The sequence below is a fragment of the Trachemys scripta genome, chromosome 22 (genome assembly GCF_013100865.1).
Source record: "Trachemys scripta elegans isolate TJP31775 chromosome 22, CAS_Tse_1.0, whole genome shotgun sequence".
Lineage (NCBI taxonomy): Eukaryota > Metazoa > Chordata > Testudines > Emydidae > Trachemys > Trachemys scripta.
The window spans coordinates 2,519,951-2,539,432 of record NC_048319.1 but is presented as its reverse complement, the minus strand read 5'-3'; the positions used below and the strand labels follow the sequence as shown (position 1 = coordinate 2,539,432).

Genomic DNA, 19,482 nt, shown 5'->3' with positions numbered 1-19,482 from the left:
ATTAGCTGGCTTTAGCTATTAAACCCCATGCGAGAAGATGCCCTGGGAATTCTGAGAGGATATCGTGAAAAGATTAAAAAGACAGGCACACAGCGGAAAGGCTTTTTCCTAATTAAGAACATGAAAGCTCCAGGAAGTGGCGAGAATGCTGGGAACAGGCGTCGTGGCCTGGCCTCAGATACAAGGCAACGTTGGAAATCTACTAGTGCTAGGGAACACGGGGGCCAAAGCAAAGCTGCTCTCCGGAGGGTTGTAGCTTTGTCACTTCCTCCATCCGTCCCCCAGCCTCTAGCTCAGCCATTGTTTCAGCCCAGCCCAGCTCTGTCACCTTTTACTCTTACTCTTTTGGCTCTCGCAAGTAACTAGAGCAGAGCTGAGCAGAGCAGTGTGGAGCCGGGTTAGTACTTGAACTGAAAATCTTCAAGGAGCAACTACGTGCTGCAGAAACAGTGTTGGGGATTTTTTTACTGGGGTACTCTTCCCTTCGAGTCAGTAATGAGCTTGTGTACCACAGTGGTGCGAAGCAGCATGGTGCTGCCGGTTTGGGGTGAGAGCCATTGTGATCACTAGTGATCATTAACGATCCCCTGGCACTTTTTGCAGAGACAAGAGTTTGTTGGGTAACATTTTCAACGGTGTCTAAATGACTTAGGCACTTCTGTAAATTTCACATATTAAGCCTCCAAGTTCTGGCCAAATTTAAGCATGGATCATTTTCATCTTCCCTCTCTCACTAAATTCATCTGCCTTTTCATTGTGATTTGCTTTTTTTACTTTCTGTTCTCAGCTGTGCCATAGTGTTGCTGTGTGCTGTTATGTCCCACACCAGAGTTGCTGCTTATCAGATGTGCAGGAAGTGATCCTATGCATCGTTTGTGTAGCCCTTGAGAGGAAAGGCACTATAGGAACGTGCATTATTATTATTAATAGTATTAGTCATTACTTATGCTCTGGCTCCGAGTGCACTGGGATTTCTTAGCAGACTGGAGGATGGAAAAGTCTGTTTGCAAGCAGGCTGTAAAAATGTTCACCAGAACCGTTCCTATGAGATTCCTGAATTGTGAAAGAAGCTGATTGTCTAGGGGCCCTGGATTGGAGTAGATGGGAACCGAGTCAGCTCTGATGGTAGCTGCACCAGCTGGAATGGACGTACCACCTGTATGGAATGCTTTGGAACTTCCAGATGATCAGTAGCATTCGCTTTAGCAGCTCATTGGTATGATCCTGCCTCACCTTGGCTCTCAACTGTGTCATGGATGCATTCACGGCCAAGAGAAATTTTGCCAGATTGTGCAAAGTATTTAGCTCCAGGCAGCAGCTGCTTTTTAAAACAAAACCAGGGCACTCTTAGTCTGAGTACAGCTCTCAGAAAAAGCCCCCGAGGTGACGCTAGCCTTTAAAATGGGAGAGGGACTCATAATGTGATGGCCAGCAAAAAGCAGCAGATGCCAAAGGTTGAAGTGATGTGGGATTCATGTTCTTAATGTGCACAGGGTTTACTGTAACCTCAGCTGTGAATTCGGCCTGCCTGCTGTCAGTTCCCAGCTATAAACAACGAGAACTCGAGGATGTGTGAGGTAGGAGGACATGGGAGCCTACAAGGAAGGTGACATCTGGCTGTCGGATGTTGCAGGGGATGGCAGTGAATTAAATGCTACACAGAATTTAAGACCTATGTGTGGTCTGTATCAATGGCTGAGCAGTGCGTTTCCAGTTGAGCCTCACTAATATGTTCTTACCAGCTCTGTAGCACTTTACAAGGAAGGAAAACAGCATTTTACATATAGGGAAACTGAGGCCTAGAGAGGTAACATGACTTGCCCAAGATCACTCAGCATGTCAGTAACACAGCTGGGAGCAGAATGGCCACCCTGCTACTCTAACCACTGAACTGCACTGTCTCCCTGCTAGACCACAGGTGGCCATTTCTTCAGGTGTTCCACATGCTTATATAGCATGTCAGAGAATGGGCTGCATTTGGTGCTAGTTGTGTGTGTGATGTGGGTGGTATATCTGTCTAGTACATAGGGGCGCCTTCACTTTTCCTGACAAGAAGTTTCATTCTGTGTTCCCCGTGATCTGCCTTTCAGGCTGACATGCAGAGCTGGGAGGAGCAGAGTCAAGGAGCCATCTATACTGTGGAGTACGCCTGCAGGTACAGCAGGGTGCTGGGAGAACTTTGAAGTTTGCACTTCTCTGGGGCAGCCGCCCTCCCTTTTTAAAACCTGTGGTAAATCAAAGGAGCTGGCAAGGAGGCTCAGTTTGTTCTCTTCCCCCCCCCCCCCCGCCCCCGCTGGTGATTTCACGGTACAGGTGTGTTTTCACCCCCATTGAAAGCATCGTTCAGCTCACTGTCGTGCCCAAGGTATTCCCTGCTCCTGATGGTTAGTGACGAGAAGCTGTGTTGGTTATTTTGGGGGTCAGTTGCTTGGACGGATGATTAAGCCTTTGAGGGGAGGGGAAGTATTTTAAGAAATAAACGTAGCTCCTATTTTCAAACCCGGCAGGTCAAAGCCAGGCACGTGCACACACGGCTCCTTCGATAAAGGGCGCCTGCCTTCCAGAGAGGGTGAGCCCCCTCAACTCTTCCTGGCGTTAATGGGGGCTGTGGGTGCTCAGCACCTCTCCAAATCCAGCCACTAGTATTTAGGAGCCTAATTATGGATTCACTCTAGGCACCTCGACTTGGACATTTTGGCCTCTGATTTAAAATCCTGTCAACCCCAAACGCTTCCATTTATGGGTGTTGCTTGGCTGCTCTCACACACAAGATTCTGTAAGAATTCCTGCCCCCCCCCATTCCACCAGCACAAGGCACAGTTCATCCTTCCCAGGTGCCCAGGGGAGCCATTCGCCCCACTGCAAAGTAAGTGTCACGCAGCAGAAATCAGAGTGGTGGCAGTTTGCACTCGCTTGGCACTGGCGTAGGTTCAGGGCAGTGATGAACTGAGCCCACAAGTGGCACTAACTGGCCCCATCTCAGCAGAGAGTCAGGCCTGAGGCATGTTGACAGCAGGCACGGCTCTCTGAAATGTTACTGTCAGGTCTAGTTCTTTTCATTGAGTCCGATGCACCCTTTCTTCCCCGGCCGTTGAGGGCAATACAGACCTGCCAGTCTCTCCCCTGAAATCCACCCCTTAGCTAGTGTTTGAAGATGCAAAATGCCCAATGTAGCTGTAAATCCTCCACAGCCATCCCCTCGCCGGCGTGCATGTCTATTCTAAACCAGTGAAGCCCTCGAAGGTATTAACTGCGTCCCCTGTTCCACCCGGTCTGTTTCAGCGCCATAAAGAACATGATGGACAGCAGCGTGTATTTTGAGAGCATCGACAGGCTGCTCAAGCATGCCATCGCTGTGAAGGATCAGCTGAATTCCGCTCCGGGCCGCAGGTAGCTCGGGAGTCTGACACCCCGAATTCTGAGAACTGCCCTATTGCTTTATAGGAACGTTTGTTCTGTGACTGCTGAAGGCTTCACGGGCTGTAACTCCGCAAACTACAGACAGGCCAAGCAGTTACACGCGTAATGTGACTCTGTGCTATTATTTAAAGGAATAAGCTCCTTGCCTTGCAGTGAAACTCTGCTTCACTGTACTTTGGGAAGAAAAGCCTCTTGTTTACAATGTTTCCTGCAAAATAACTTCTTTCCCTACGTTTAAAGAAGGGGGCTTTTGGGTAACATGTAGCATTTTTGTGCAGTGTTAAACATATTTGTAGCATGGCGAGGGCCATAATAATAAATGAATGGTTTGGTGCTGAGGAAAGGCGTGTCTGACGAAGCAGGACTGTTCGCTAGGTCATTCGCGGGGCTGTGTGTGGATGGGATTTACGCTGGTCAGTGTAGCTGGACGATGCATTTTGCTGTTTGCAGCACAAGGAAAGCTACTCCAGCATCTGTCAATAGATGGGGTGAGTCTAGTATATTCAGTCCATCACCCCAAGAGCCTTAATGGCCTGAGTGTCAGGGGCATTGTGGGAATGAAAGTCACAGATGCTGATCCATAAACCTAGCAGCCTTGAATTTCCTGTTGCGAGCACATGGCTAAAGCAGGCAAAATGCCTGGTTCTGTGCCAAGTGATTTTCTGTACTAGATGTTTGTGGCTACGAGTTCTCCTATTTTGCCATGTTGCCAACTTGCCTGGGGCTATACCTAATTTACACACAGTGGAACAAATTCCAACTGCTCTTGGAAGTGAAGCCACAGAGACTGTGGGTCTTGACATGGCAGGAGGCAGGTATAGGGGCCATGTAGCCTCCATTGGCTACCCCCTCGTATTAAAGATGGATATGTCCAATGGCCACACTTGCCCCTACGCTGCACATGGAGGGCTCCAGGCTTAGAGGCTGTAGGTGAGGAAGCCCTGGTGCTTCACACTCCCATGGATACTGTTGTCCTTATCTCCTGGTGGATGTGATTGTTTTCTTACAGCGCCGCTGCCCTGCAAGCCCCGAATCCGCCAGCCAGTTCCTGATTTCAGACCAGACTGGCCTTCCTCTGCCTTTTTCATCCAGCCCAGGTCAGTGATCTCTTTGGCCAGATGGAAGGGCGAGAAATCTTCCACCCTTAAACTTTCTGGTCAGTCTGTGTGAGGTTGCTTAGAAGACTATTCCCCTTCAAACTGAAAGACACTGCAGCAAAGGGCAATGATATTGACTAGATATATGGGAAGTGGTGGTGAATTTTGGAATGCACACATCCCAGATCCTCCAAGGTAGTTAGGCGCCCCAGAGACCTTCTTTAGACACCATAAAGAAGTGGGATGGGGAAAAGCCCTGCACACAGCTTGGCAGTTGAAAAGGGTGTTGCTTCAGTTTTGTTTTTTCATTGGAGCCAACAACTTCATGTTTCTTTCCAATGGAAAGGATTTTAACAAGCGGGTGGTTTTCCCAGGGCTGGGAAGAAAGGGGCTTAAGGGGGTTTGAGATCAGAAAAAAGGTTGTTAGCCTGGCATTTCTCGATAGTGGTGAATAACCCCGAACAATCACACCCCAAAGAGTGTGATTTTAAAGAGAGAAACTGTATTTTAGCCATTGCTGTGTGCTCAGGAACACAGCCGTGTTTTAATAGTGTGACGCACAAGGCTTGTTAATCCAGAAATGTGGTCTCTATCTCCACTCGCTCCCTGCAATGCCGCACCCATTGCTGTCCTAAAGCTAGCACACGAGTAACACGGCCAGGAGTCAGAATAAATCAATCACACTGCTGCTTTGGGGAGCCTGGAATGATCCTTACAGATTGCAGGGCAGAAAACATGGCTTTAAAAAAACCCTGATTTTCTTATTGCCAGTTCATTGTGCTGGGACTCCTGGTATAAAATACTTGGAAATCAATGTCTTGTTTGGTGACAGGTTTCAGAGTGGTAGCCGTGTTAGTTTGTATCAGCAAAAACAATGAGGAGTCCTTGTGGCACCTTAGAGCCTGAATAAAGACTGGGAGTGGTTGGGTAATTACAAAACCTAAACCTAATTTCTCCAATACTAATTTCCCTCTGCTGTTACTCACACCTTCTTGTCAACTGTCTGAAATGGGCCACTCTCATTACCACTTCAAAAGTGATTTTTCCTCCCTTGGTATCCTGCTGTCAATTGAATTATCTCGTTAGACTGACCTCACGCTTGGTAAGGCAACTCCCATCTTTTCATGTATTTATACCTGCTCCTGTATTTTCCACTCCATGCACCTGATGAAGTGGGTTCTAGCCCACGAAAGCTTATGCTCAAATATACGTGTTCGTCTCTAAGGTGCCACAAGGACTCCTCGTTGGTTCTGGAAATCAATGGAGTTATAACAGCGAAAGTCACACAACGGTGAATCAGACTCCGTTTAAAGAGCTGGGTGTGTCTCACGGTAACCAGCACCATCTGTTGTATTTTTATTTCCTATTGTACATTTCTCTCTCTCGTACTAACTGCGCAGTTGTACCAAACAGGGCTCTTGTTTCCCCTGCTCCAGCCCCATCAATCCTAGCCCTGTCTGTATAACCACCAATCTCCTGGCAGCCCCCACTGCATTGTCCCCAGGATTAGCCTTTTCAGTGGGGAAACCAGCAATAGGGCCAGGTGAACAAAGATCTTGGTTCCTTCACATGTCCTTTGTAGGCAATTAGAGAACAAGGAAAAGTGATTACAAAGGCTGGCGTTTACGTGCAGGGCCGTGTTTCTGGCAGGCGGTCAGGCACAGCGGTTCATGCTGGAGCAAAGGTTTTGCCACAGGAAGCAATCTTGTTGACTGAGCTGTGTCTGTGCGCAGTCCTGGAGATAAGGAACGTTGGGCAAGGCCAGGTCAGTGAGCAGCAGGCCCCTCTCTCTCACTCCCACCTTCCAACCTCCTCTCTCTCAAGCCAACTCTCCAGCTGCGTCGTCTTCTACCCTTCCCAGCAGCGGCTAGCTTTTCCTCTCCGAGTGGAACAGCAATCTCTGCTTCACCGTCACATACAGCAGCTGTGTTGAGGAGCGAGTCTGCCATGTGAACTGTCTAAACCGCCGTAGCGCTAGCTAAGGAATAACAGGAGCAGGCTGGAGAGGGACCAGCAAGGACAAAAAGCTTGGAGTGCAGAGGGGAACTGGGCTGCGGGAGAAGGCAGCACTCAGGATGGCCACTCTCTTATGGCTGATACTGGCTGTTTTTTTTGCCCTCTCTTCTAACACGCAACTAATGGCATTCCGCTGTGCTGAGCCGGTTCCTGTCTGCCCCTCCCAGCTCAGGCTGACCCGGCAGGGAAGGGGTGATGGGCACTTCAAAGTGCAGCTCTAATCAGACAAGTGACTACCACTCACCCCCACTCCCTTTCCTGCAGTTTGGTGCCTCTCCGTCCTGCAGAGCTGTCATGGGCCCTGTTCTGTCTCCTGCATCACCCGAGTTGCCAGGGAAGGATCTTTACTCACAGGAGGGCGATGCAAGAGGCAGAATGCAGCAGGCTGTCGTTTTTACAGAGCCACCTTTCCAGCTCTAATTGCCCGCTACAATCATTAGGCTGGTTAACAGCAGCCCCAGCCCACCTGGGAAGGAGCTCGGATATAATCCTCCAGGCTTCAGGAGGAGTAAGATATAATTTTAAAACTCTGCACCACCCTCAAGCCCCTCCATCTCAGTGCAGTCCAGACAGGAGAGATCCCAAGTCCCTTTTATTTGGGTGGGACAGTAGATTTCCCCTCGCCCGATGTCTGGTCGAGCTCCTGGGCAGGTATCTCAGCTGTTCAGGTGGGGACGGAGCGGAGACTGGCCCATGTTAAGGGCTAAAGGGAGATGCAGATCTTGGCAACGGTGGGATGAGACTTCCCCACTCCAGCCTTCACACCAAAGTTGAATCCTTCCCAGAGACTCCTGGCTTCCGTGACAAAATATTCCTCATCTCCTGGGTGACGCTGTTCCAGGGCTTGCCTTGTACCTGCAGCAGGCCTGGCTCTGCTGACAGTGTCCTGTGTGTCCGGGGCAGGTTGCAGCAGTCCTTCTCAGCCAGTGGCCTATGGCTTCCTGGCAAGGTGAAGCTGCCTCTGCCTGGTGAGGCAAGGTGGGACTTCTGCTCTATGTATGGTGGGTAGGAGAACTCTCGGTGGATCTCTGGCCGCGGGCGGGCTGCAGCCACGTTCTTGCTGTTGTTGAGGTCGCTAGCCGGGGTGTCGCTGCACCGGGCGGAGTCGTTCTCGTAGAGGGTACGGCAGAGCTCGGACTGGCTGCGCCGTGAGGCTTGGGAGGCCCTGACGAAGGCGTGCATCACCGTGATCAGCAGGACGATGATCCCGGAGGACAGGATGCAGGCGCTGGTTATGCCGGTCTCGATTTCAAATAGCAGCAGCATGTAGATGGAGAGAGCTGGAGGGGAAGGAAAGCAAGGCAGAGATGAGAAGGCCAGTCGCCTGACACACGAGGGAAGAGAGTCCCGGGCCAAGCCCACCTCTTGCGGCTGAGCAAGGGCCAAGCTGTTAGGGAGGGACGTCCAGTTTGGATTGAACGCCCCATCTCAATTTGAGCGACAGCAGCTTCCTTGGCTCTGCGACTGCCTCGCGAGCCTGATTCTGGACTTCACTTACCCACAGGGCCCATTTCTGGGTGGGGAGGGGGATTTCCAAAGGCGCCCAAGTTTCCAGTCCTCAAAGGTATTTAGGCGCCTAAATGAGTTAGGAACATGAGTCCTGTTTACCTGGGTGCTTTGGAAAACCCCACTCATTGAGGCATGCACCGTACCCTTCCTGAGGCTTAACCGGTGACTAATCCCTGTGTGCTCCACTCTCCTGTTCTCGGTGTTTGCTCTTCCTCTGTGCTGCTCTTCCGCTCCTTCTTTACCAGCAGCTGGCGCCTGGCCGTGCCCACACTGCCTGCTAAATAATTGGATTTAATTTTTTATTTTGAAATCTTAAAAAAAGGTGTCTGAATGCCCCACTCCTGAAAGGGCTCCATTAACAGAGCCGCAGCCTGGCCCCTGGCATCCGGCTCCTCAGCGATCCAGACGGGGACAGGAGGGGACTTTCCCTGGGTCTGGGTTATCCCACCCCCACAGCACTCTTACACCTTCCCTTGAAGCAGCTGGCAGCGGCCCCAGTTGGAGATGGGAACCTAGGTTAGCTGGACCTTGGGCTGATCCACCCTGGCAATTCCTTTGCTCCTAGAGGCAGCGCGAGGCGGGTTCTCCGCAGTGCTGGCGCCTGGGGGTGTCCTAGCTGAGCCACATTGAGCCTCCAAGGTGCTCATCAGTGTCGACACTTGCTAGTGAGCTCTCTGCTATTTTCTTGCAGCATTGGATGGCCTGGGTGTCAAGAGAGGACGCTGCCCACACACCTTGTCTCTGGGGACGTGCAGGGATGAGAGCCGCCGACTCCTTTTAAAAGCTTCTGAAGCCAAAGCTACAAGTGACTAGCCACACGTGGTATATAAAGGCCCAGTGGAGGGCTGTGATCTCCGTGGGCAGATGTCATGGCCCTAGCTAGCTCATTGACTAGTTGCCCTGTTTGTGTCAAGCCAGGGGCTGGGTTTTGGGACTTGCTTGTCACAGCCGATCTTCCCTGCCACCCCTCTGAGAGACTCCAAGGAGAACGGAGGTGTGCTCTCCCCCCCAATCTCCGGGAGAAAGCCAGCACAGGGGAGGGGCATTTTGGGGGATTGGTGGTGGTGGTGGGTGGGTGGGTGGGGGGGGGCTGTGTTTCTTGTGCCTTTGAATCCCTCCCTTCCAGGGCTTGTGCTGCAGCTTCTCCCGCATAAAACAAGAGGCAGAACCATTACAGTATCTCAAAAACCAGGTCACAATAAAGTCTTTTAAAACTACTTGCTATTGTCCCTCTCCTCCCCTGCCCCCGAATCCCAAAACACCACAGCCGCCTTCTGCTCCTTTTTCAGTGTTATGGCCTCATCAAAGGGAGAAACTGAGGCAGAGAGAAGCTAAGTGTCTTGGCCAAGATGGCACAGTAGGTCTGGCGGTGGCCTCTGTTAGTGCAGGATCTGAGCACCTCACAACCTCCCAGGAGCCAGAACAGGACTCTTATCCCTGGTCTACAGATAGGAACTGGGGCCCAGAGAGATGAAAACCCAGATCCTCAAAGGTAGTTCGGTGCCTCATCCCCCTTGAGTTCACTGATCTGGCCCAAGGTCACGCCGGGAGCCTCTGGCACAGCAGGGAATTGAAGCCAGCTGGCCCTAGTCCCCACACAGCACTGCTGCACCATCCTTCCTTGGGCACAGCCCTGGCTGGCATCATGCTCAGGGTGGTTGGCTGAAGGGCTCTCCAGAAGTTACGTTGCAGCCAGGCTGCAAACAGGATTCCGGTCCCACCACCGCAGGAATAAACCTGGACTCAGGAACCTGGTGCCACCGGCTGGGAAACAAGCGATCATTGCAGCCTGACCTATAAATAGATGTTCAGCAACCTACAAAGCACCAGGGGGAGGCAGGGGCCTGAGCATTCTAGATGAAATGTGTGGGGCCGAGCCCTCCCTCCCTCCCAGCGGAATGAGATCCCAGCATTGGCAGAGAAATGAAAATCCTTGCCTGCTAAATAGACAGAAACACCGCAGCAGAACAAGCCAATGGCAACATGCCGAATCATCCGGCTGTCCAACAGGAACCAGTCGGCTCTGCAAAACAGAAGAGAGAAACACTTCAGAGGTAAAACAGAGCAATATCTAGTGATGCCCACTGCCTTGATCCCCGTGAAGTATCATTTTAATCTGATCAGAGGCCTTTCCTGTACCTGCAAGGGGATTGACTCTGTCACCTAGTGACCTTAAGAGCTTATATTCTCAGAGTCTCCGTAAAGTGGTGCACAGCTGCTCTGCCAAGGCCCCAGTATTCAAATGGAGATAAGAGGCTGGGGTTTGGCTCTAGTTTGATGGCCCAGGCTAGGGGTTTCTACATGCAGTAAAGCTCCTCATTACAAAATCGGGACTTGGGGTGAAAAGTGCATTCGCTGCAAGTTCTAGAGCGTCTCCGAGATGCCGTGATGCGTTTTAAGCTCTAAACTTGCCTCCTAGAGAGCCAAATTCTCCCCTCAGCAGTGTGCATGGGGCGGTCTGCTCTGGTCTCTGCAGGCACGTGCAGGGGGAGCGAAGAACCTAATCCCAGATCTGCTGTGCAGCTCTAAGAGGAGAGGATTGCCTGGGCCGTTGTTCTACTGTGGTGGGGCAAGGTTGTCTTCATTTCAATCGCTTTCCTTCCTGTTCCCCCACCCACTGTTTTGTTGGCTGAGACATGAAAACCAAAGAGACAATCCCCAGTTGACAAAGGAGCCTACGCTCCGTTAGCTCTGCTTGAGGTTCAGCCAGCCAGCAGAGGGAGCCCAAATTCACCAGCCCCCTTTCCAAACACTGCTGATGCAGCTACATAAAAAGCAAATAAAGCAAGAGCCGTTTTTGCTCAGCTCTGTATTTCTGCAAGGAGGGAGATAAACCTGAAGAGGCTGCAAGCTGGAAAAGAGGGCAAAAGCTGGTGGGAGCGAGAAATAGTTCAATGCTTCTTAAAGACTATTGCAAGAAACGAAGAGCAAAGAGAAAAGATGATGCGTGTTCGTCCCTAAGTCTATCGTCCTTTAAAAGAGCACGAACGGGTGAAGGGTTGCTGCAGTGAACTAAGCAAAGCCAGGTTGCATTTTCATCCTCGGTGCTGACTTGCTTTGCTTAGCTCAGACCCTAGCTGTGTTCATTTAGATGCACAGTTTGGAAAGGGTTGGCCTTCTTTTTGAACAGCGCATAAAACATCAAAGGTCCGCTCCTATCTAGGCCTGTATTCCATGCTCCTCCCGGTAGTATCTGAGCCCTTCCGCTTGATAGATTCAGCTTGTTCCAGTTGTGACACCGGATGGGTTCTGCGGGCGCACAGACTCCCTTGAGACTTGCCAGCAGCCCTGCCACTAGATGCGAGTGAGCAGGCATTCAATAGCTGTTCTTGTCCACCCTGCGAAAGCTGCTTGAGATTTTTTGTTCCCTTCATTACAGCCGAGGTGACCTACAGAACCTCAGCACTCCACTTATGGGACTTCATGGGCCATTATCACTGAAGGAAGCCGGCACGCCAGCCTCTTGTTAATTGTGAGAGCGGAACATAGTCATGAAAGGAGGGGACACAATGGGAAAAGGACACACAGTGCTGTAGGATGAAGTGTGGTTAAAGGTTGTGATTGAAAGATGCTGCAGCACAACTGTCTCTGTAGGAGACAAGGAAAGGATTGTGTAGCTCATCCAGGAGAGACAGGTGGCGGATTGTGACGTTGGAATGATTGACATAGGGAGGGGTTGGCAGCCCCTAGGGAGCGGCACTCTGTATCTGTTCTGAGCAGTACACGCGCGCGCGCACACACACACCCTTCTTGGCAATGCGTTCGGTGGCCTGGACACTGAGGAACTGCCCCAGGAGATGAAGGGCAGTTCAATCTCCTAGGTCTAGGCAGTCCCTGGCCTCAAAAACTGGGTGGCAAAGGGGCCAGTTAGTGCTGAGGGTGGCCGTTCTTTTTGTAATGTGGGTATCTGTGCATTGGGAATTGACTTGAGACCTAACAACTCGTGACATGCAAGAGCCTTCTGCCAGGAAGGAGTTTGGGTCTTTTTGTTTTGAAGTGAGTGAGTGTCTTTCCTAACCTTCTCCCTCCATCACTTCTCCCTAGGGAGAGCTTTTGCAAGGACTTGGATGGGTCAATGAGATCAGGTGCTGGGAAAACACTACCCAGGAGAGTTTGATCTCTGGTACTCAGCCCTGATGGTTCAGAAGGGCCGGTCAGCCTATGGTGTGTGTGGGGGAATCCTCTGTACCCCCCCTCCCCCCCCAGTCTGAGAAAGCAGAAGAGTAACAGCTCTGCTTGCATCTGGAGTAACTGCATAAGGAACAAGCGAGAGGGAAGGGCCTTTAACTCAGCTCGTTAGCCAGCAGCTGATGAAAGCAGTGATAAGTCTACCTGAGGACTAGGCAACACCAACGATGCTCTGGCCAGCGTGACCAAAATTGCACTATACTTTTCTGCGGAATCTGGCTACCTAGGGTTTGGCAATGGGGGAAAGCCTCCAAACGCTGTCCCGGGAACGGCCCTTCCCCTAGCTGGGAGGTTACAAGGTGGATGAGATGAAGGCCACAGGATCTTTTCAATGCTGAACTCCTGGAGTGTCTGGCCTGCCTAGTGCCGGGAGTTTGCAGTCCGGAGCTGTTAATAGAACTTGGAAGGGCTCCTGCTCCTCGTTCATTGTCGGGGAAGAGAAGCCGCTTTGTTTTATTAATTACATGATTTGGGGGATTAGCAGGGGGGAGGAACAGCCTTTGTTTAGAGCAGGCTGGGGTTATTGAGTGCGGAGTAGTAATGCAGCGTGACAGGCCCAACGTGGGAAAGCCGCCTGCTACGTGAGCAGATCTCCTAATGAAACCAGAGCCCCGGCTCCTCTCGGGGCATAGGGCTGTCCCCCAGAGATGGGGATGGGCAGGATGAAAACACAAGCTCCAACATGGGGAGACAATAGCTAATCGCATGTCAATGGGGGCGGAGGGGCTGTGAGAATTAACCCTTCACGGGCTGGCATTTTTAGACCATAACAGCACTTTCCATTCTAGGATCTCAAAGCAATTTGCAAACAAACATTATTTGAGTGTCACAACCCTGCCCCCCCATAGGGGTATAACTTCCACCTTACAGATGGGGAGACTGAGGCACAGAGAAGTGACGTGACTTGCTCAGGATCATCCAGCAAGAGTGGCAGAGAGAACAGGACCCAGGAGTCCTGATTCCACGCTGCCTCCCATCAGTCGCTCTCAAGGGACGCCCATGCCCTCAGCAGCAGAAGGGTGAAGCAATAACAGCCTCTCACCTTGCTTAAGAACTGTGGGGTTGCGGGGGAGAAGCTAATTTAGGACAAACTATTTAAGCCAAATTGGTTGGGGGGGGGGGGGCGGGGCTTTCCTGGAGTCTGGCCCAGTGTCAGCAAAGTGCATGGCCCAAGCACTGGGACTGGATTGGAAGATGGATCTAAATCCCAGGTCACCACTGGTGCATTGGCTCCAGCTGTCTCATAGGTGGGAAGCCCTTTGCTGAATGGCATTGTCATAGGCACCCCCCCCCCCCCGCCCTCCCAACACTGTTCTTTTGCCCTCATGGGCTCAGAATAAATTACTGACAATGAAAAGAACCTGGGACATTCTCAACTTTTATAGAGGGAAATCCAGAACCTTTCTGTAATCTGGTGTTAGAAGCAGGCTGGGTCCAGCTAGACGGGTCACAGAAATATCCTCTGAGTTTCCTTGGCCTTCTTTAATCACATCGGTTAATTAAGTCTCTCACCCCACTTGCGAGACAGAGAGTGACTGTCCCTGTTCCACAAACAGGGGAAACCGAGGCACAAAGAGGTGAAGTAGCTTGCTCCAGGGTCACAGGGTGATTCAGTGGCAGGGCTGAAAATAGAACCCAGGAGTCCTGATTCCCAGTTTGCTGAGCTCAGATGGGTCTCTGCAGCTTGGGTCTGTTTCATTTCCCCTCACAGCGAGACCACGCTGTGAGAATTATTCTGCCCCTTGGGGACATGGGATCAGGTGAGTGCCCTGATTCCATTGTCCGAGGCCTTGCCTTTAGATGCTTAACCCTGTGCAAGATGCACCTGCAGTTACCTAGGGTTCCCCTCCCCTCACTGCCTTTCCTGAGCGGTTGCACTCAGTCTCCCCTATGCAGGAACAAGGCAGAGAGCTATGGCTGGCAAGCTCAGAGCTTAACAAGGAACAGAAACTGGAGCAATTGGGACTGGAGCTGGTGAGGGGTAGGAGAACCCCCCTGTTGCCCCAGCAGGGTTCAAACGACAACTCCTGCTGGCAGAGTGGGGCAACAGGCAGCCAGTGTCACCAGAATGGCCTGTGACTGCAGCAAACCAACCAAAGGGGGCGGTGAGGTACCAGCTCTGCTCAGACCCAAAGGCTCTTGCATAACTGCCCAAGACATGAGGAGCCGTGTTCAACCCGGCTTCCTTCTCCCACCAGCACACTAGATACAAACTCATCCCGTCAGCCGGTGCTGGGTTCCGATGACCCTGCAATCGTCTCGCTCTCACTTTGGTTTTAATGGGAGCTGATTGCACTAGGCTGTACGCTTTACTGGTAGCCCTACAGTAAAGACGTGCTTCTTCTGGAGCATCCAGGGGTCTTCACAAACATGGATTAACTGAACCTTGCCACGTGCGTGGGAGGAAGCTGATAGGGTTCTTTAGCTCTCTGAGATGAGACCCAGAAAGGGGACGTGACTTGCCCAGGGTCACACAGTCAGTCAGTGGCAGAGCTGGGAGTAGAACCCAGGAGTCCTGAGTCTCCATCTCCTCTACCCACTAGTGACATTCCATCCCTGTAAGCAAGGATCAAATTGCTTCAGGAACATTTTGGTGTGCTTAATAGATTTTAAAGCCAGAAGGGAATGCTAGGATCATCGTGTCTGGCCTCCTGACAGCACAGGCCAGAGAATTTCACTCATCACACTTTTTTTTTTTTTTTGCATCAGGCCCATAACTTCTGGTTGAGCTAGAGCATCTCTTCTAGAAAGGCAGCCAGTCCCCACGTCATGGAGACTCCACCACATCTGGAGGTGCAGGGAAGCTGTTTCAGTGGGTCAGTGAAGGTAGGATAAGAAATAATGGGCTTCATCTGCAGCAAGGGAGATTTGGGTTAGATAATAGGACAAACTTTCTAGCTCTGAGGGTAGTTAAGCTCTGAAACAGGCTTCCCAGGGAGATGGAATCCCTGTCATTAGAGATTCTTTAGAACAGGTTGGACAAACACTTGTCACGGATGGTCTCGGGTTACTTGGTCCTGTCTCAGTGCAGGGGGCTGGACGTGATGATCCAGCCCGACATTTGTATGTTTCTAAGATTACCCACACTGTACAAATTGGTCACCTTATTCCTAGTCTGAAGTTATCTAGCTTCAGCTTCTAGCCATTGGATCTTGTCCTGCCTTTGCTAGAGTCAAGACCCTTCTGCTATCAGAAATCTTTCCATTATAGAGTCTGATCAAGTCACCTCAACCTCCTCTTTGGTAAACTGGACTTCTTTTGTCTCTCTCTGTGAGGCAGGTTTTCCAGACCTCGTATTGTTCTTGTAGCTCTTTTCTGAACCCTTTCCAACTTAACCAACTTTCTCCCTAAAGAGTGGGCACCACAACCGCTCTCGTCAATGCCATACCCAAGGGTAATAACATCTGCCTACATCCAGTCAACATTCTCATGCGTATACATTCTAGGATTGTACTTGCTCTCCTAGCCACGAGCTTGCAATGCAAGCTCATGTTCAGTTGGTTATTTGCCATGACCCCTAAATCCATTAACGAATCACTGCTTTTCAAAATACATCCCCAATCCCGGAAGTGTGACCTGCATTCTTCACACCTAGATGTATGACCTTGCATTTAGCTATCTAATTAGCTGATTGACCTGTTCCAGTTTTAATGGGGGATTTCAAAGATGAATTGCAGAGCTTTGAAAATAAATAAAACTTTTAAGATCTGAACTCAGTATTCGGTGCTGGGTCAAATTTACAGTTGGTCAGGAATTCTGCCATCAATGATTTTTCCAATGGAAAACGTGGTTGCCACAAAATCAGACTTTTCAACAGGAAAATGTTGGTTTTGCAGAAGTGATTCAATTTTCTGTTGGGAAAGTCAAATTAAGTTTTGGTTTGGATTGGTTGGACCCAAACTGAAATATTTTTGGATTGTTGAACGGACCCAAAACTTTTAGTTTTTCCATCAGTTCAACATTAAACTGTATTTCCCTATTGTGCATGTTGCCATATGCGAGTTGTAATTTGGGTCCCATTGCTTGCTATGGGCTGGACTCCCTGGTCCAACTACATATTCCACGATGCAATGCAGGTTTCCCTCCAACTCAGCAGTATGGGCCACCACAAGTCATGTGGCTTCAGGTGCAGGCTGGGAGATGTAATCTGGCAAGGGAGCCTGGCCCACAGGGCAGAGTGGGGCCATGTGGCTTCTGAACTACAACTCCCATGAGGCAATGTAACCCCACAAGGAAATGAAGTTTAACTCAACAGACTCAAGGTGTAACAATCCACAACAAAACATTTGATTCGAGAAATGTCAGTGTTTCATTTTGATCGGAAAGGCCAAAACCAAATGTTTTGTCATTTCCAAACTGACCTTTTTTTGAAATTCTTCGTTCCACGAAAAATGTAGATGTTTAACATTTTGTCTCGATGTAGGATGAAAACAAAATGTTGAACTATTGGAATTTCCCGCAGGATGGAAATTCTGAATTTCGCTCAGCTCTAGTCCAATTGATCCCTAGTGTGAATCCACTGAAGTCCGTGGCGTTAGTTACACCGAGGGGCCTGTACGCGTAGACATTATCTGACGTCGATACATTTTTCAAACCAAATATTTGCAAATCGCTTTCCCGCTTTACTTCCCAACCAAGGTGAGGTGCATGTGTTTGGCCAAAACCAGCCCTGCATCAGCCATGCAGGGACGCAATGAACCCAGGCAGGGTTCCTGGCAGGCCAAGGAAAGAGGCAGTGTTCAGAAATGGTTTTGCAGGTGTAACTGTCCTGGCAAGTATTAAGTCAACATGTGTCTCTGGGTTAATGATTTGGGGTCTTGAGTCGTATTCCTGCGCAGGTCACCTTCAAACACACCCAGGCACCAGTCAAGAGAACCCAGCTTGCCAATTCCTAAAAGAAGGAGGGGCGGGGGGACGACTTGTAAGCACTGCAAATAAGGACAGAATTTGGGGCCAGAACTCCAGCTGGGGTAAACAGATGCAGGATCTGGCCAGCTGGCCTTCTTTTCTGACTTTGCACTTCCTACTATAGAATCTGCTAAGTGTCTGGGATGCTAATGAATTGCAGCGTTAGCTGTGGGTGTGAGAGGCGGTGTGCGTGTGTGGGGGGAATATTAACCCTAAGATCTCTCCTGTGTCATTGTGGTTTTGAAGCTGGGGTGCCTGGAGAGCTGGTTGGGCAGGAGGTGGTGGCTCCCCTATTGTCCAGCGGCTTCTACAGGTGCCCAGGCTCTTCACTGCGAATGAGCCAGCCACAGCCGCTAGAAACACAGAAGAGGAGCTAAACTGAGCCACTGCTAGCAGTCAGTGGGCCTGGGACTACCGGCCACCCCTGGCAATCAGGACTCCAGGGTTCTCTGCCACTGACTCACTCTGTGACCTTAGGGCATGCCATTTAATCTCGGTGCCTCCGTTTCCCTACAAAACAGATCTAATAGCATTTAGGCTCTTGGATGCCTCAGTTCATTGATGTGCTAAAAGTGCTTTGAGCTCCTCAGGTGGAAAGCACTACAGAAGGTTAAAATAGCCAGTGCTCAACTAATGTCTTGCCCCCCTGCCGCAGTCTACACGGGATGGATTGTGTGTGCTAATGTCTCCTCTAGCCGCCTGCTGATGCTCCAGGGCTGTATCTCTCCGGCAAGTCTCGCTGGCTAAAGACGGGATTACATATGTCGCGCTAGATCCTCAGCTGGTTCCAGTTGGCCTCCCTCCACTGAAGTCAACGGAGCGACACTAATGCGCACCAGCTGAGCATCTGGCCCTGGGTATTTATGCAAGTGTTGGGGGGGGTTCAATACTGGGTTAAGGTCACCAGATGTAAAGGCAGCTGTAAATTTGCTCTGGGAGTCAATAAAGTCACTAAGCACAAATACACACACCTGGTATTAAATGAGTGACAACCCACAGCCAGACACGCCGAAGATGAATGTTAGCAGAGTCAGGTAGCTAATAGTGATGCTAAGCAATGTAGCTCATCCCGGAGCGTATCTGGCCCTCATCTGTATGCACTCCTAGGAGGCAGAGCAGGGCTGGGATCCCCATTAGAAAATGGGGAAACCGAGGCAAAGATCCAGTTACTTGCCCAGGAGGTCGGTGTCAGAGCAGGGAGTTGGGAACGGGGACTGCATGGGTGGAGTCTGGGCAAGTGGGAGACAGCAGAGTGCCAGGCCTGGCAGTGCTGTAGGTCAGTGACTGGCTTTGCTGTAGGCTCAGCTGGGACTTTCGCCCCACGCAGGAGTTGCATTAAGCTGCAGAGAGGGGAGATCTCCCATTTACCCCTTGCCAAGGGAGGTCTTTAACTTCTCTGAGTCCTCCTGCCCCGCCCCTCTGCACAGTTATCCCGGGCCATCTGGGAGCCTGTAACCAGCCCCCCCAGGGGCTCCCCATGCAAAGTTCCCCTGGGGCAGGGGGTGGCACGGGGAGGGTGACCACGCAGGCCCCGGCCCTCGAGCCCCAGGAGTTCAATTCCTCCGGAAGCCACAGGCTCTGTGCACAGAGTCCCCCTGGCAGGGGACCGAGCCCTGGGGCCTGCAGCCGAGATGCTCCCCGGCCCTTTTCCCTGCCAGCACCCGGGGGACGGCGCTGAGCCCCAGCCAAGAGCATCCTCCCCGTCCCCTGCTCACCTGTCCGGCTCGGCGGCGCCCCGGCACACCTCGGCGCTGCAGTAGCCGTGCAGGAGGCAAAGCAGGAGGCAGCCGACGTTGAGCACCAGGCACAGGGCGGCCAGCACGGCCGAGACCGGCAGCAGCACCCTCGCCACCCGCTCCGAGAAGGCGCCGGGGGAGCCGGCCTGGGCCTGGGCCCGGCCCGCCTGCAGCTGGAAGAGGAGGATGGAGGCGAGCACCGCCATGAGGGCCGCCAGCGTGCCGAAGAGCAGCAGCGCGGCCAGGGAGCGCTGGGTGTAGGCGGAGGGCATCGCGGGGAGCAGGGGTGAAAGAGGCCCCCGAAAAGTTTGTGCTAAACTTTCTCCCCGCCGCGCGCCCCCTGCCTCTCCCCGAGCCCAGCCGAGGGGACCGGGGAGCGCCGGCTGCAGAGCGCGGAGCCGTCCCGGGAGGAGCGGAGCGGAGCTGGGTCTCACCCCGCCAGAGGAGCCCGGCGCTGCTAATCACACACTGGGGCTTGTCTCTCGCGCGCACACACCTCTGCCCACGTGATGTTTCTATTAATTAGGGATTTCAAACTTTTCCTGGCGATGGAGCAAAGCTCGCTGCGCAAAGGAGGCGTTTTCTCCAGCCTGGAGCCGAGGGCTGCC

The 19,482-nt window shown here is 51.6% G+C and overlaps 2 protein-coding genes across 2 annotated transcripts in view; one reads left to right on the top strand and one right to left on the bottom strand.

The window, feature by feature from the left end:
- The window catches only part of BORCS8 (BLOC-1 related complex subunit 8), an 18,001-nt gene extending 8,897 nt beyond the window's left edge, over positions 1 to 9,104 (top strand). Inside the window, exons 3-6 of the mRNA XM_034754969.1 lie at positions 2,091 to 2,155; positions 3,283 to 3,390; positions 4,430 to 4,517; positions 8,734 to 9,104. Coding sequence (XP_034610860.1) covers positions 2,091 to 2,155; positions 3,283 to 3,390; positions 4,430 to 4,472 — 216 coding nt within the window. The 3' untranslated portion in view covers positions 4,473 to 4,517; positions 8,734 to 9,104. The remainder of the gene's footprint in view (positions 1 to 2,090; positions 2,156 to 3,282; positions 3,391 to 4,429; positions 4,518 to 8,733) is intronic.
- Positions 5,719 to 19,482, bottom strand: TMEM221 (transmembrane protein 221). Its single transcript, XM_034754957.1, has 3 exons — positions 18,854 to 19,482; positions 9,980 to 10,065; positions 5,719 to 7,813 (listed from the first exon to the last, which is right to left on the bottom strand). The coding sequence occupies exons 1-3, from the start codon at positions 19,144 to 19,146 to the stop codon at positions 7,293 to 7,295; spliced, it is 900 nt and encodes a 299-aa protein (XP_034610848.1). The 5' UTR covers positions 19,147 to 19,482; the 3' UTR covers positions 5,719 to 7,292.